Source organism: Syngnathus typhle, linkage group LG9 (genome assembly GCF_033458585.1).
Source record: "Syngnathus typhle isolate RoL2023-S1 ecotype Sweden linkage group LG9, RoL_Styp_1.0, whole genome shotgun sequence".
Taxonomy (NCBI): Eukaryota; Metazoa; Chordata; class Actinopteri; order Syngnathiformes; family Syngnathidae; genus Syngnathus; species Syngnathus typhle.
Window position 1 is genome coordinate 1,481,475 of NC_083746.1, and position 14,547 is coordinate 1,496,021.

The 14,547-nt window shown below is 47.9% G+C and overlaps 3 protein-coding genes across 3 annotated transcripts; all 3 read left to right on the top strand.

Moving 5' to 3' along the window:
- The first annotated feature begins 361 nt into the window (after nucleotides 1-361).
- Nucleotides 362-1,849, top strand: LOC133159942 (putative methyltransferase DDB_G0268948). The gene is made up of 6 exons (XM_061287355.1): nucleotides 362-524; nucleotides 591-751; nucleotides 955-1,171; nucleotides 1,236-1,339; nucleotides 1,425-1,562; nucleotides 1,650-1,849. The coding sequence occupies exons 1-6, from the start codon at nucleotides 414-416 to the stop codon at nucleotides 1,750-1,752; spliced, it is 834 nt and encodes a 277-aa protein (XP_061143339.1). The 5' UTR covers nucleotides 362-413; the 3' UTR covers nucleotides 1,753-1,849.
- A 951-nt stretch (nucleotides 1,850-2,800) lies between these two features.
- Nucleotides 2,801-4,554, top strand: LOC133159735 (creatine kinase, testis isozyme-like). Its single transcript, XM_061287051.1, has 7 exons — nucleotides 2,801-3,083; nucleotides 3,148-3,302; nucleotides 3,377-3,509; nucleotides 3,577-3,748; nucleotides 3,822-3,945; nucleotides 4,014-4,203; nucleotides 4,270-4,554. Exons 1-7 carry the CDS (start codon nucleotides 2,906-2,908, stop codon nucleotides 4,446-4,448), a joined length of 1,131 nt encoding a protein of 376 aa, XP_061143035.1. The 5' UTR covers nucleotides 2,801-2,905; the 3' UTR covers nucleotides 4,449-4,554.
- Nucleotides 4,555-4,731: 177 nt separating this feature from the next.
- ube2f (ubiquitin-conjugating enzyme E2F (putative)) lies at nucleotides 4,732-10,898 on the top strand. Its single transcript, XM_061287657.1, has 10 exons — nucleotides 4,732-4,962; nucleotides 5,542-5,712; nucleotides 5,789-5,818; nucleotides 6,262-6,327; nucleotides 7,522-7,589; nucleotides 7,777-7,847; nucleotides 7,934-7,991; nucleotides 8,069-8,101; nucleotides 8,212-8,274; nucleotides 10,039-10,898. Exons 2-10 carry the CDS (start codon nucleotides 5,598-5,600, stop codon nucleotides 10,087-10,089), a joined length of 555 nt encoding a protein of 184 aa, XP_061143641.1. The 5' UTR covers nucleotides 4,732-4,962; nucleotides 5,542-5,597; the 3' UTR covers nucleotides 10,090-10,898.
- The last annotated feature ends 3,649 nt before the right edge of the window (nucleotides 10,899-14,547 follow it).

The window sequence follows — 14,547 nt, forward strand, 5'->3', positions numbered from 1 at the left end:
CTACAATAACAAACATGTTTTTCAGTCAGTCCGACAAATTGTCCAGACGACCCATCAACAAACCCTGATGATGATAAACAATCCTTGTGCGTGTCACTCGAGGTCGTGGTGTGCGTGTGCACGTTCCGTTCACGCGTCTGAACAATTGACATGAAAGGATATTTCGCAATCCGAATTGGGCATTGCGATTTACAGGGTGAAATTAGCCGTGGCTTGATGTCGTCTGCAGCGTTCCACGATGACACCCAACAAGAAAATAAGACGCTTTCTCTTTAAAGGCGCTCACTGTCAAACACTCTAATGGGGGCCTCCCGGTTTTACAATCGGCCCACTGTTACTGCCCGTACATGTGACCTGAATATTGAGCGCGGTCCTCTACTCCCCGACGAGACGTTCAAATCTTTCAACTGGTCATGGCTCACCGTCTATTTGAGGGCAAAGCTCATGCCGCTTCTTATTGGAAGTACAGAGTTTCCCCATCGGATCAGCTGATCCAGCATGTGATTACATTTGTGGAAAAACAGGTAGGCAGGCGCTCAAGCACACGTTGTTCGGGACGCAAGTAGCCGATCAAGAGTCAATGTCGTTAGAAAGGTGGACCCTTGTTGCTGGCCGTGGATGTGGGCTGCGGCTCTGGGCAAGGTACGGTGCTGCTGGCCAAACACTTTGCGTCCGTGGTTGGCACGGACGTGAGCCCCGCCCAGCTGGAGGTGGCTTTGCAGCGTGCTCGAGAGCCAAACGTCACTTATAGGTAGGTCACTTGGAGAAGATTCAATGTGAATGTGAAAATGACCTAACTGTGCAAGCCCTCGTTTGGATGTCGAATGTCACCGTTTCGCAATCCCAGTCAAGAAGCGGTTCCCGACTCCCATTCCTACCAACAACCCTGATGAGATGGATGCCAGCGTCCTGAATGTTAAAGGTGCTTTTTGTGCATGTGTATGGCACCTTCAGACAGTGCGTGGCTGAGGAGCTCCCGTTTGCCGACAGCTCAGTGGACCTGATAACGGCCATGTCCGCCTTCCATTGGTTTGACCGACGGCGCTTCTTGCATGAAGCCCACAGGGTCCTGCAGCCTCACGGTTGCCTGGCTTTGCTCAACTACACTCTGGATATGGAACTGGACTATCCGGGCTGCTGCCTGCAGTCCCTCAACCAAGTTTGCAAAGAGGTGGGGGTTTTTGGTAAACGTCAGCCAACGGTTGTGAATCCTGCGCTTGTAATTTGCTCTTCAGTTCTACGCGGCTTTGCGTCCTTATCGCAGTCCTCTTCTCGGTCCAAGTTCGATCGACTTGTACCGGGAGGCCTACGATTCCATCCCTTACGCTGACAAAGAGTGGTAAAGCACGCAGCGACCTGGAATAGGCACGCCGTCTTCTCTTCTGAACGAGAGAAACGACATTGTGGATGATTTTCCGCTGCAGGTGCGAGAACGTGTGGGTGAAGACGCCCATGCCGCTCTGCGGCTTCATGGGCTTTGTGGAATCTTTCTCCAGCTATCAGGCTCTAGTGAGGGAAGACCCCCAAAAGGCAGAGAAGCTCTCGCAGGACATTTGCCAAAGGTGATTTTGACAGCTCCTCCACCGTGGTGACATCGCAGGCATGTTTTTAGAAATGCGTTTTTCCCCTGCCTGCCTACGTCTCTCCAGGTTGATGTCCATCATGAAGGTGACCTCCGCAGAGACGCAAGTGGTGGTGGGTGTCAAGTATTTCTACCTGCTGGCAAGCAAAGATGGCCCACGTGACATATAGACAAGGAGAAGCCTGCGCCATTATAACACGTAGCTGTTCAAAAGTGCTTTTATTTTGAGGAATTGTTGCTTATTGTGGCAAATAAATGAATAGCACAATATTACAAACTGCCGCAAGAGGGCGACATTGTATTGACCTTTCCTCATTGATCGTCCAACATTTGTCAATAAATGAGGCATGCGGCGATTAGTCTGGGGTCGAAGAACCCCAGAACCCTAACCTACTATTTACAAACGTATGGGGGCAGATTATGATTTGACAAAACCCCTTTAAACAAACCATGTCAAATGTGCGCTCGCATGCGCGACAAGCGTGACGTCACGCAGGAGAGTCATTCAATTAAATGAATAAATAAACCCGAACGTCACGCAAGTGCGTTTGGAGAAAAGCACCGCACAAAACTCGTTGCGTTGCGCTCGTCACCTTTGAGAGCTTTGAACACGTCACGAACACAACACGCGCCCCTTTGATGCAAAGCGCGTCCGACGGCGTCGAGCTGGCCCGAATAATATAAAACCAGCCTTTTTTTTTTGTCCAGAAAAAATATTGTTGCGTGCGAGAGCATATTCACAATTTCATCGATCTTCTGAAGTGTTGCTGAATCAGGTAAGTGAGAAGAACGACCCATTTCAGCTTTTCACATGGATAGACAGGGAAAAGTCATTGTTGAAATTGAGCATACAGGTGCATCGCTAATGTTCAACTAATAAAATAAATATGAATAAATGAAATCAATATAAAAATGTGTATGTTAAATGGGATTATTCAGGAAATATTTTACGATACAATACTCATTCAAAAAGTGAAAAAAGAAAACACATATTTCTAAAGTTGCTGAAGACATGTTCAGTTTTAAAATTTCCAAAAGTACATTCTTGACTAAAGCTAAATCAGTCACGTCAAATGCAATTTTGATGAAGTTGATCATATTTTCCTTTTGATACAACCAACTGCAAGAATGTTCTAGTTTGTGGAGGAAAGCTTATGACATCATACAAACAGGCTTTGTGACTTCATCACTTTGGTTCCAAAAGGCCTTGATGCATTTTATGGTTGCACGCGGTTGTCTGTTATTGGAAGCCCAACCTAACGACTGGCGTAAGTTCATCCATTGGATCTTTGACGCTCCTGTTTCCCGTTTAGCTCTGAAGGAATGGCCAACCGCAAGAAGAGAGGGCTGACGGCCGCCGACGAGTTCCCAGATCTCAGTCAGCACAAGAACCACATGGCCAAGTTCCTGACTCAGGACATGTACGTCGCGTTGAAGGAGAGGTCCACTCGCAGCGGCTTCACCATCGACGGCGTCATTCAGACCGGGGTGGACAATCCCGGTAAAAACTTTGGCATTCCCAAGCGCGGTGCCGCTCTTTCTGATGACTCATTTGGTTCTTGCAGGTCACCCCTACATCATGACCGTGGGCTGCGTGGCCGGCGACGAAGAGTCCTACGACGTCTACAAAGACCTCTTTGACATGGTGATTGAGGATCGACATGGCGGCTATAAGCCCACAGACACGCACAAGACTGACCTCGAGCCGGGCAACCTGCAGGTTGGTGGATTTTTTTGACTGGCAGTTGAAAATGAAAGAATCATTTGCTACCTTATTTTGCCCCCCTCGTCTAGGGGGGCGACGACCTGGACCCGGACTACGTTCTCAGCTCCCGTGTCCGAACAGGCCGCAGCATCCGAGGCTTCTGCCTGCCGCCGCACTGCTCCAGAGGAGAGAGGCGTGCTTTGGAGAAGCTCTCCATTGAAGGTCAAGGGAAACGCACACTTGGCGTGGCTCAATTTGTCACAATTTTGATTGTTCTCTTCGTCTTCAGCTCTGGGTTCTCTGACTGGAGACTTTACCGGCCAGTACTACGCCTTGAAGAACATGTCGGAGGCGGAGCAGCAGCAGCTGATCGATGACCATTTCCTGTTTGACAAGCCCGTGTCCCCTCTGCTGCTGGCCTCCAGGATGGCCCGCGACTGGCCCGACGGCAGAGGCATCTGGTGAGGAACCGCCGGCGGAAGGTCTCATCCCACAAGTTTCTGTACTTGAAGTCAAGTTTCTCGCGTTCCAAAGGCACAACGAGGGCAAGACCTTCCTGGTGTGGGTGAACGAGGAGGACCATCTACGCGTCATCTCCATGCAGAAAGGAGGCAATATCAAGGAAGTGTTCACCCGCTTCTGCACCGGACTGGCTGAGGTGTGTCGACCGGAGGTTTTTGTGGCCGGTGCTTAGCGACTCAACTTTCTGCTCCCTGCCTGTGATAGATCGAGGCCAGGTTCAAAGAGAAAGGCCGCGTCTTCATGTGGAACGAGCACTTGGGCTACATCCTGACCTGCCCCTCCAACCTGGGCACCGGCCTGCGCGCCGGCGTACACGTCAAGCTGCCAAACTTGGGCAAGCACGGCGAATTCGAGGAGATCCTCAAAAGGCTGCGTCTCCAGAAACGCGGAACCGGTACCTGCAAATTTGATCTTTGGTGCATTTCTGCCGAGTGAGTACTCAATGCGGTTTGTCAATCAGGTGGCGTGGACACCGACGCCGTGGACGGGGTCTTTGACATCTCCAACTCGGACAGACTGGGATTCTCCGAGGTGGAGCTGGTGCAGATGGTGGTGGATGGTGTCAAGCTGCTGGTGGAAATGGAGAAGATCTTAGAGAAGGGGGAGGCCATTGACGATATGATACCCAACCAGAAGTAGAAAAGCATTTCAATTTTTTCCGTCCCCCATTTGTATGACTACTATCATGAATTCTGCTATTGTGTAAGGCTGGGATGGACTTGAAATAAAATGCTCAAAACGTTAACACGTCTCTTGTGTGATTACAACTCGTTTGAACGACTTAGCCCTGAGGCTTTTGGGTTTGTCAAATAAACAAATTTACCAAAGCTGTATTTTTTTTTTTATAAGAAAAATAGGGATTTGAAACGAAACGATTTGTGGCGGACGTTTTATTCCGCTGCCTTTTCTACCCGGAAGGACATTCTGCGCGGACATGATCGCACTTCCGCTCCCCATGATACCGGAGAGAAGTTCTGACAGCTGAGGTTCCACTCGGGTCATTCCCAGCCCCGGTCCCTCCCCCAAATCACCCCTTATCATCATTTGCATCCGCGATTGCCTCGATCAATCGCAGAGTGGCGTTTGGGCGAGTGAGTGAGCGGGGGGCGTCCGATGATGCTGTAGCAGGGGCTGCTAGCTTCGATTTTTACAGGTAAACAACGTCCGGATAACGCAAGCTAACACTGCCGGTCAGCTGGATAGTTTTGAAAACAACTTCAAAACAATCATTTGAACAAGTCAAAGTAGGCCGTTTTGTATTCGCATCTTTTGCTTTCAGTGGGGAGACATTATTCAGTGTGACACGATCATGAGCTGGGGAAATTCTCTTTGCTAGTTGTGGTTACTACATAGCTATTAGTTATGTAGTGACAACTGTCACATGACATTCTTTTCCTCAATGAAACTTCCCAATAACATGAACCCGTTCCAAAACCTGCTACGTGTCAGTAGAAAGCCTTAAGACCTAGAAAATTGATCATCAGAATAATGGATTTGGGAAATGTACAGGGAAGTGGATTAAAGTGACTGGATTAATACATTGTAACGATGCACATCCAGTTTGTTTAATTGACTTGTTAAAATCTCCAATGCAGTCATCATATCCAGCGGCAATTATGCAATATTAGGTTCAACGCTGCCCTGAGGGCAACCACAGGTGACCTGGGCTCAGAGACCCTGATTCAAAGGATTCAAACCGATGATGTCGTGTGTGTCACTCCCATTGTGACAGGCGTTTGAGCGGCGGGGCAGGGGGCGGGCCGGAGCACAGCATCGCCTGCGGTAGCCATGCTGACGCTGACCAGCAAGCTGAGGAGGAACGATGGCGGGCAGACGAGCCAGGCCGGCGGAGTCTCGGACGCCACCCTCAGGGTCTCCATCAGGGACCGTCTCCTTACCAAAGGTTTGCATTTTCTCCTCCAGGCAAGTTCACAAAGCTCACTTTGGCTGTGCTAACTGTGACTGTCGACTCTCCACAGAAGTTGCCGAACTTGAAGCCAATCTTCCTAGTAAGTCCGAATGTTATTTTTACCATTTGAATACTTTCATGTAGGTAATGTGTCTTCACAATTACTGCAGTAGTCAGTTCCCTCAACGTGTCCAATTTATCATCGGCGCTGGTGGGATGCGAATTTCGAAACTCCTCGTTCTCTTAAAATAAACTGTCAGTGGTTCATGTGAGGGGAAAAATGGCTGGAGACATTTGGAGATTGGGGTTGTAGTGGCCACTTCAATCTTTCATGGCTCATAGCGTCCGTCCGTCCGTCCGTCTCTCAACAAACTAGGCAGAGTTATATAGTGAAGGTCCTTGAACAGCAGGGGGTAGTATGGAGCTGCTTTCAAACTCAGCCATGTTTGCATAGGGACGCTCAGCCTCGGCACTTGTGTTTGGAAAAATGATTTTGGTGTCTAAATGCACACCCGTATGCATTCACTTGTTTCCCTCTTCCAGGTACATGCAAAGCCAATTTCCCAGATGAGGACAAGTTGCACCATTTTCAGCTGGCCGTGTCTCCGGGTAAGCAGAGCGCCCCGTCGACCCACGGGTGGGATCAATTGACATTTGGCCGTACCTGGCTGCCGTACACCCCCCGCCCTCCCTTGCAAATTGAGCATTGTAAGATTTTCCACAAAGTGCTGCGCACACACACGTGCCCTATGTGCGAGTCATCCGTCTCCCTGTCGCCCCAATCGTTGGGGTCCCTCTAGCTAAGTTTCGCAAAGGCCTGGGTAAGCAAAAATCCATGGCGAAAATCAAAGATCGGCAATTATAGCAAAGGTCCGCTGTCATTTTTCTTAAGTGAATCCCATAGTTGGGGTTCCCAGAGGAAGACTTGCTCATTTCTTCAAAGCTACGGCATCATATAATTCTTTCGATGTATGATACAAAGCCCCCAGCACTGTAGCAATCAAAGTGAAAATGCTAACATGAATTGCTATCATGTCAGGCCCAAAATAGTCTCTGAGGAAAATTGCACTCGCAACATAACGAATGAGGACACCTTGAGAAAACGACTCTTTGTGAATTCCTCCATTAATTGTTCGTGGAGCGTCGCACTCGGTGGTGCTCGGCAGCCGTGACAAAAGAATGCAGGAGTCAGCGAAAGAAAACATTTGTGTAATGTCATCCTCACTCGAGGCTGCCTTGCTCGTGTGAGTGGTTCATTTTTTCCTCCAGTTGCTTTTAATGAACTTGGAAGGGGGTTTCACGCACGCCCAACTGAACCCGTTTCACTCATTGTCTCACTTATTTCAAACAGAAGGATGACTGAACATATTTTCAGTGACACAATGAACACAAAAACAAAATGCCTCATATGTCCATGTGCATTTTCTTTTTTTTTTTTTTAAACCTAATAAGATTTTCAAGCGTTTGCCTCGCGTGCATATCATCAAAGTAAAATGAAAGTCATTCCAAGAAGTCAGCCAAACACAGCGCCTGCCGCCTGCCGCCTGAACCTGTCGGGAGTTTGCGCTTCATTGTTGTTTCTTACATACAAAGAGACATAAAAGATTCAAAGCTCCTCCAGGCAAGTCTCATCGTTTGCGCCGACTGGCTCTGTCGGTCGTGCCGCTTAAAACTCAGAAGCCTGCTTGAGTCCTAAAACTTTTTACTCGAATGAATTAAACCGCAAGATTAACATAAGCGTTGAGGTAAATGTCACAATGCGTATTTTCCTCCCATGCTGTCAATTTGTGCCTCTGCTTGCAGATGAAGGCTACTACCAAAGTGGCAGGTTTCAGTTTGAAATAAATGTGCCCGAAGCCTACAACATGGTGGTGAGTCAAATCCACTCGTCTTGGCCGAAGCGCGTGCGTGCGCGTGCGTGCTAAATAAATCCATTTGATTGCCACAAAATGAATTCCGAATGACATCTCGTGTACGCTGGATGAAAAGATTGGCACACGAAGCAAAATGTGAAAGCAGACAGTTGAGATTTAATGAGCGCTCTGTTTGCTCTCACAGCCTCCAAAGGTGAGATGTCTGACCAGAGTATGGCATCCAAACATCACGGAGAACGGAGACATCTGCCTAAGGTAGGAAATGTGACTTTGAAGACATTGCTCAAAGCACAGCACATAAATGGCGGCGACGTCTTGTCTGTCTGTCTGTCTGTCTTCAGCCTTCTGCGTGAGCATTCGATTGACGGCACAGGGTGGGCCCCAACCAGAACCTTAAAGGTAAACAAACTCATAATGCAGAAGCCGAAACTTGGAGGGATTATTTTTGAACGCAATCTTTTTTTTCCCCCCCCTAGGACGTGGTTTGGGGATTGAATTCCTTGTTCACTGTAAGTTTTTTTTGCTGTATGCCATCTGAGAAATATTCTTCTAGTGTTTCACTACTATTGGAGGCTCTCGGCCCGTTCAATGTATTTTTTTTCTCTCTCGTCCACCTCAGGACCTGTTGAATTTCGATGACCCGTTAAACATCGACGCAGCGGAACATCATTTGAGAGACAAGGTGGGTTTGTGGTGCCGACAAAACATGTTCTCCATTCACCAGCCGCTTTGTTTCCTTTTCGAGCTTAACGTTGACTGACGGCGTGATCTTCAGAAATAAATGAGGAGGCCCGGCCCGGCCGGGGTGGCGCTTCTCGAGACGTAGGCGGGGCGTGTGCACAGCTGGTGTTTTGCAAAGGCTCTTGGCCCCGCAACAATTTGCAAGTCAAAGCAGCACTCAACGGCACCTCGGGAAATTCAATAGCGGAATCCAATGCGTGACTTTTTCCCTTTTTAGCCGGATGGATGTTTGCAGGAAGTGCACTTTGCTATTCATGAACTCGCCTGCTGGCCTTTTTTTTCTTTGGAACTTTTCTGCAGGTACTCGGCTGAAAAACTCGCATTTGCGCTCTCGTTCACATGCCGCAGATGGATAACGAAACGGGAAAGCGAGCTCAAAGAGGAGCAAATCACGATTGTTCTCGAAGGCAGGACGGGACCTTGCGGAGGCTTGCCGACTCGCGGGACTGCGCAGCTCATGCATAGCAAATCGACTCTCGAGTGGCTCGGCCTCGTCGGTCGATAGTCCGTCACTGCATTGACTTTCTCGATGGCCCGAAGCAAAACACTTTGCGTGGCTCTGCCGCTGGTCACCAGAACCTACACACTCGAGATTTACGCGCAGGGGTCGGCAAGAAAAAAAAAAAAAGGAAAAGCGAGCAGACTGTGAAAACATGATTCTGTTTTTCGCAGCCTTTGTTTACGCCCCGCCTTGTCATTTTCACGCACCGAGTTCCCTGATTTGTTTCTCAAGGCGTTGGAGTCGTCACCTCCGGGCTTTGCTTTGCTGTGCTTGATTTTCAACTTTTTCTTGCCGTTTTTGGAGAAACACTTCCTGCCCAAAGGCGGCGAAAACTCCTCGCACAGATAATTAAATGAAGATAAGCGAGCGACTGGGGTTTTTAGTAGACTGCAGTGTTTCTTCAAGCTAATGAATGGCCAAATGAAGCTGGAAAGTCTTTTTTTCTTCTCCCATCCCCAAGTGGCTAACTAATGATCTTTTTTGAATGGACTTATCTTGGGTCCTTTTTCAGCATGGTCGGCTACCAGGTGAAAGGCAAACGGGAAGTTTCATTTTGAAAATGAGCTCAGCTCCTTGCCGCTGGGAGAGGAGAAAAGACTCACTTCGAGCGAGCTTGGCTCCTCTCCATCGTGTCCAAGAGCCAAAAGCAATTGGATTTTCGCGAGATGTCCTCTGGCTGGGGACATCACAACTCACACAATTAAGTTGTCACTGGCATCTTTCCAGCACATTGTGCGAGCGGGTCCGTCCTTCCCCGTCCGCAATCCACCAGTTGTCCCACTTATGGTCGTTTCGACAGATGACTTTGTGGAGCTGTCAATCGACGCTCAGCATTATTAGAATGCGACGCGCTTGCTTTGACTTTAGACTTAGCGCTCGAGGTGAATGTTTGCATTTCACAGCAGCTTTGCGGGAGAGCGTAGGGACATGATGCAATCCTGATAAATGGCTTACAAGTTAATTAAGCAATGAGGTCGCTCGATGAAGTCATGCGCTAACAACTCGTACAACAACAAGTAACACGTTTTGCTGTCAAAGTCTTCCGAGGAAAGAGAGCCTCAAATGATCCTCATGATTGAAATACAACGAAATTAAAAAAAAAATGTTATGCTTAAAAAAAGGGCAAGGAAGGAATGATGAACAGTTTGTGTGTTGCGCTCCCCCTGCTGGTTAACGACATATTGTGTATTTGTCTGCTTCCAGGAGGATTTTCGCAACAAAGTTCAAGATTACATTAAGCACTACGCCAGATGATAGCCGAGGCATCGGGCCGCAGCGAATCCGCTGGCGCTGCTCGCTCCACCTTTGCCTCAGCTTTTCTCAACACTGAATGGGCAGACCGGCCGGCCAGTCGTCTCTCTCCAACGTCTCGCCGCGTTCACCTCCATCGCAATAAACCTCCACGCAAACATCATTTGAGCAAGGACACAAAGCTTTATGCTTTCGTTATTCTTCGGGAGGTGACGGCGACGCGCCGGCCCCACGCCGCTGCTAGCTTGACGCCAAGACAGCCAACACGCCGCGAGCGAGCAAGCGAGAGGCCGCTCTTCAAGTCTGTCTTTTTGTGTTTGTTTTTGCTTCCGAGTAATGAATCAAGAGGTTTATCATGTATGTGCGTGCTCAGTTCCAGTGCCTGCAGTGTTTGTGTTAGCAGAAAGAAAAGAAAAAGAAAAAAAAAAGCATGTGAGTTGACACGATGTCACGGAAAGACATTTACACGTTTGCGGACACCTTCCGTGCTACACGCTAGCAAGCCAGACAGCGTTTGAATGATCAGCAACATAGCGTCCTCAGCTCTTGTCCTGCACACATACACACAAACGTATTTCGATCTGCTTTTTTTTTCTCATCGTTGACGTCTACGTGCAAAATGGGAGACTTTTCACATCATGTCATTTCTATTTTCACATTTCCCCCCCCCCCCCCATGAGTCTCACAAACTGCGAAAATGTATCACTGAGGAGAGGATAAAACACAAGAATACTCAAGTCAGTGTTCAAAATGACTTGGGAAGTCGTGCTCCAAGGGCAACAATAAATGACCTGCAAGTGTTTTCTTCCAAATCTTCACTCACATTCTAATTTAGGTACAAATCGGGGTTACGCTTGGAATCTTCCAGGCCATCGAGAGACTACCGTGACTTTTGGTGATCCACCCACCCAGCAAATGATACCAATCCACAGCTAGTTCTAAAAGATGCACTTGCTTGTTTGATTTCACACTTAATTATAGTGGCTGCTATTCCAGAACCCCCCCCCCCCCCCACACACACACACACACACCCCCAATTAGGCTGTATAGAAGCTATTAAAAAGTCCCATTTTCATCATGTGTTCCATTTAAGATGGAACATGAATTAGGAAGGCATATAATACATTCCAAGAGAAATAATACAGAATGAGCTGTGTCATTATTGTGGTCTGCCCTTCTGCTAATGTGGTCAGTCACATATGTGAGCGTCAGGCCGGCTGTTAGGGAATGTCAGAGATCCAATCATAGCCAACATTTGGCCCGTGACAGTGAAGGCTGGCAGCCAGAGCACAGAACGAGACTAACGAGAGCGCCATCATTTTTTTTTTTTTTTTTGCACTCCCCCTTCTGCCTTAGCCTTATAAAAAGAAATAAAATAAACACGCCCTTCAGCCAATTCTCCACTTGGGAAGCCGCTTTTCAAACTTTGCTTGTTTTTGCCCGTGAAGAATTAATGAGGGGTCGAGCCGAAAGCTCCAAAAGGACTTGTGAGGACAGCAAACCGCCAAAGCCATCAAGGACCTGATTAATGGGCTGCAACGAGGCCTCGTTTGTTACCCAAACGTTTGCATGCAGCCAGTAGTCCTTCAAACCCACAAGAGGAGCTCAGACAACACCCGCGTTCAGAAGAGGACACCTCCATTCGTCAGATTAGTGGCTTGTTGAATGGCACCAATGGTTTTTGGATCCAGCCTTGTTGCCATAGTAACCTCTCCAAACTGTACTGTACCGGTGTTCCTTTTTCTCGTGGAAGCATCTGGCTGGAGTTTCTAATGAGGGTCAGCGGATGGACGCTGGCTTGTGAAATTCCCGCTGATGCGGATCTTGCAGCAGCAAGGCCGACCTTATTAGTCATGTCAGGCATCCCCGAGGCCAGACAGTCACATATGAATCACACGTCAGACTCGTCTTTACGAACACGCGCACTTTGGGCTCGTGTTGTCTTGTGATTCTTTTTTGCTGTTTGTTGTAGTGCGTTCCCTCGCCTGGCGCTTTGCTCCGTCCGTCTCATTGCCAGGCCTCGTTTTTCCGCACGCAAACTTGTTTTCATCCGACAGGGTGACGCATTGTTGTTTCCAGCCTGCATCCAACTGCGCCAAACAAGGCCGATGATTTACGCGGTGCTGGCTAACAATGACCTAGCCGTGTCTTTTGTAACATTTAAGTGGCAGGCGGCTCCTTGAACTACAACAAAACTCAAGTAGTCACTCATGCAAAAATAGCCAAATAATGGACTCCCCCAACATATAATTAGCTAGATTACCGTTTTTTCCCATGTATAATGCGCAAAATTTAACTAATTTATTGTCCTAAAATCTGGGGTGCGCATTATACATGGGTACAGGCTTTTTTCCAGCATCAACATGCCATTTTTAGCGTGCGTATTATACACGGGGGCCCATTATACATGGAAAAAAACGGTAGTTTGAATACATTCTCAAACTCACTGTACATTAAAAGGCTAATAGTTAACTGTGACCATGAGCCAGGTTTTGACATGATTTCATAAATATGAATTAAAATGTCATGAAAAGTCATTATGCGAGGTCGAACCTTAACCGTGGCGATTTGAGCATTTGCAGAAGCACAAGAAAGGAAAATCGATGTTTATCAGCGTGTGTGCCTGCATGCAATTAAAGCAGGCCGGCCGGGCGGGCTTGCTGTTTGGGCACACGTACATATGTCCGCTTTAGTAAGTGGCTCTCCATTTGCTTTGTTGTGCTTGAAAGGCTGGCTGCCCACGCCGGCGCTGCGGCCGTAGGCGGCTTCTGCCTCTCGTTCCGTTGTGTTAGCTTGGCAGCCGGCGAGTGACAAAAGACACGGACGGCGTCAGACGTCAGGCCTACTGCAATGCAAACATAAACAAAGACATCCTTCATTGCAATGCGTTTTGCTAAATGAGCACAACTCAAGCGATTGTCATGCAAGCGGCAAGGAACAAAAGTCGTGTTTTCGGACCAACACGTTGCTTGGCAAGGTGAGAGACGACGCAATTAGCGAGGTGTAGACAGAACAGCGCCTCCTGCTGCACAAGCTTGGTGACGAAGTGCTGCCTCCACCAGGGAAAATGCGAGCCCGCATTCTGACTCCACTTCTTCAGATGTTTGCCTCTTTGTTTTTTCAGTTGCACGAGAAAAGACACAATTATATGAGTCGACGCCTTGCGGGTAGACAATGACCCCCCCCCCCCCTGAATGACACGAGGCCCCCGGATTGGTTGCGTAATCCGGCCTGGAGACGCATTTGTTGTTTCAGGTTCCAAACTTTGGATCGGTGAATCCAAAGTCAAAATGTGACAACTTGCTGAGTCAGCGCTGGCTCAGCCAACTTGTCACTGTGTATCTTCAGTTAATGTTAGATTTTTGCTGGAATCTAAATCCCAAACAAGCCTTCATCTATCCATTTCTGATATTTCTGCAGCAATGGCAACAACCATCATCTGGGAAATGATTGACACTCATGGTAGTTGCATTTTTTTAAAAATAAAATGGCCTTATTTTAGTTTTATCATCGTGTTCAGACCTCATCTGGCAGAAGTTACACTGGGGAAATTGCAAACAAGACGGAAATCCGCGAGGGATGCCTGGGAATGGGAGAACGCACACACACACGGAAACTAACATGCATCCACACACACATTTCAAACATCTGCGAATGACATTATGACGTCCAACGGGATTAAGGGCAAGGAAAACCATGTCTGCTGTCACGTCTTGCTCCTTGCACTATTTAATAGATATTGCCAACTATATTGATGAATTTGTCTTTAGAGACCACCACTGCAATGAATTTAAATGAAAATAAAGAACTCAACACAATGGAAGTAGTGATAGCCACCTTCGATATTAGGTACTCGCAAAGGCTACCGATACCACCCGTGGAGATTGTGGCTTCGATGGATGCAGCAGGGACATTCCCCGCTGGATCCATAGAGGCTTCCGTTCGGGATTCCATCTTGATGCCGTCCCGCCCTTATGGAGAAACATGCTATCTTTGTCCGCAATGACGTCATTGGTCAGCACAGGGACTCTTTTGGCAACGACGTTAAACAGCTCCAAAGCATTGGAACTTTACGGAGGTTGCCATGGTGACCCATCAGCGATGTTCAGAAGTAGCTACATGACACCGGAAGACCTCGGTAAAGATCTCGGACTTGGCGGTCAACACCGAGAGAGACTGTCAGTGAAGTCAGGTAGGACTTATGTAAAAAAAAAAAAAAGAATAATAAAATAAAATTGGACATGCGGGGTCACGGAATTGTTACAAAACAAACGCGGCTTTGTGCAAGTGTGCAATTTATGACATTTGGCTTCTCTTGCTTGCCAAACAAAGCAGGAAAAACACAGATGCCCACGCTCGCATCCGTACAGAAAATGCTTCTCTTTCAAGGTCAAGCCGTCACAGCGTGCGTGACGCAGCGGCAGGAAGCTTCCAAAAAAGGACACTTTGCAGCACCAATCA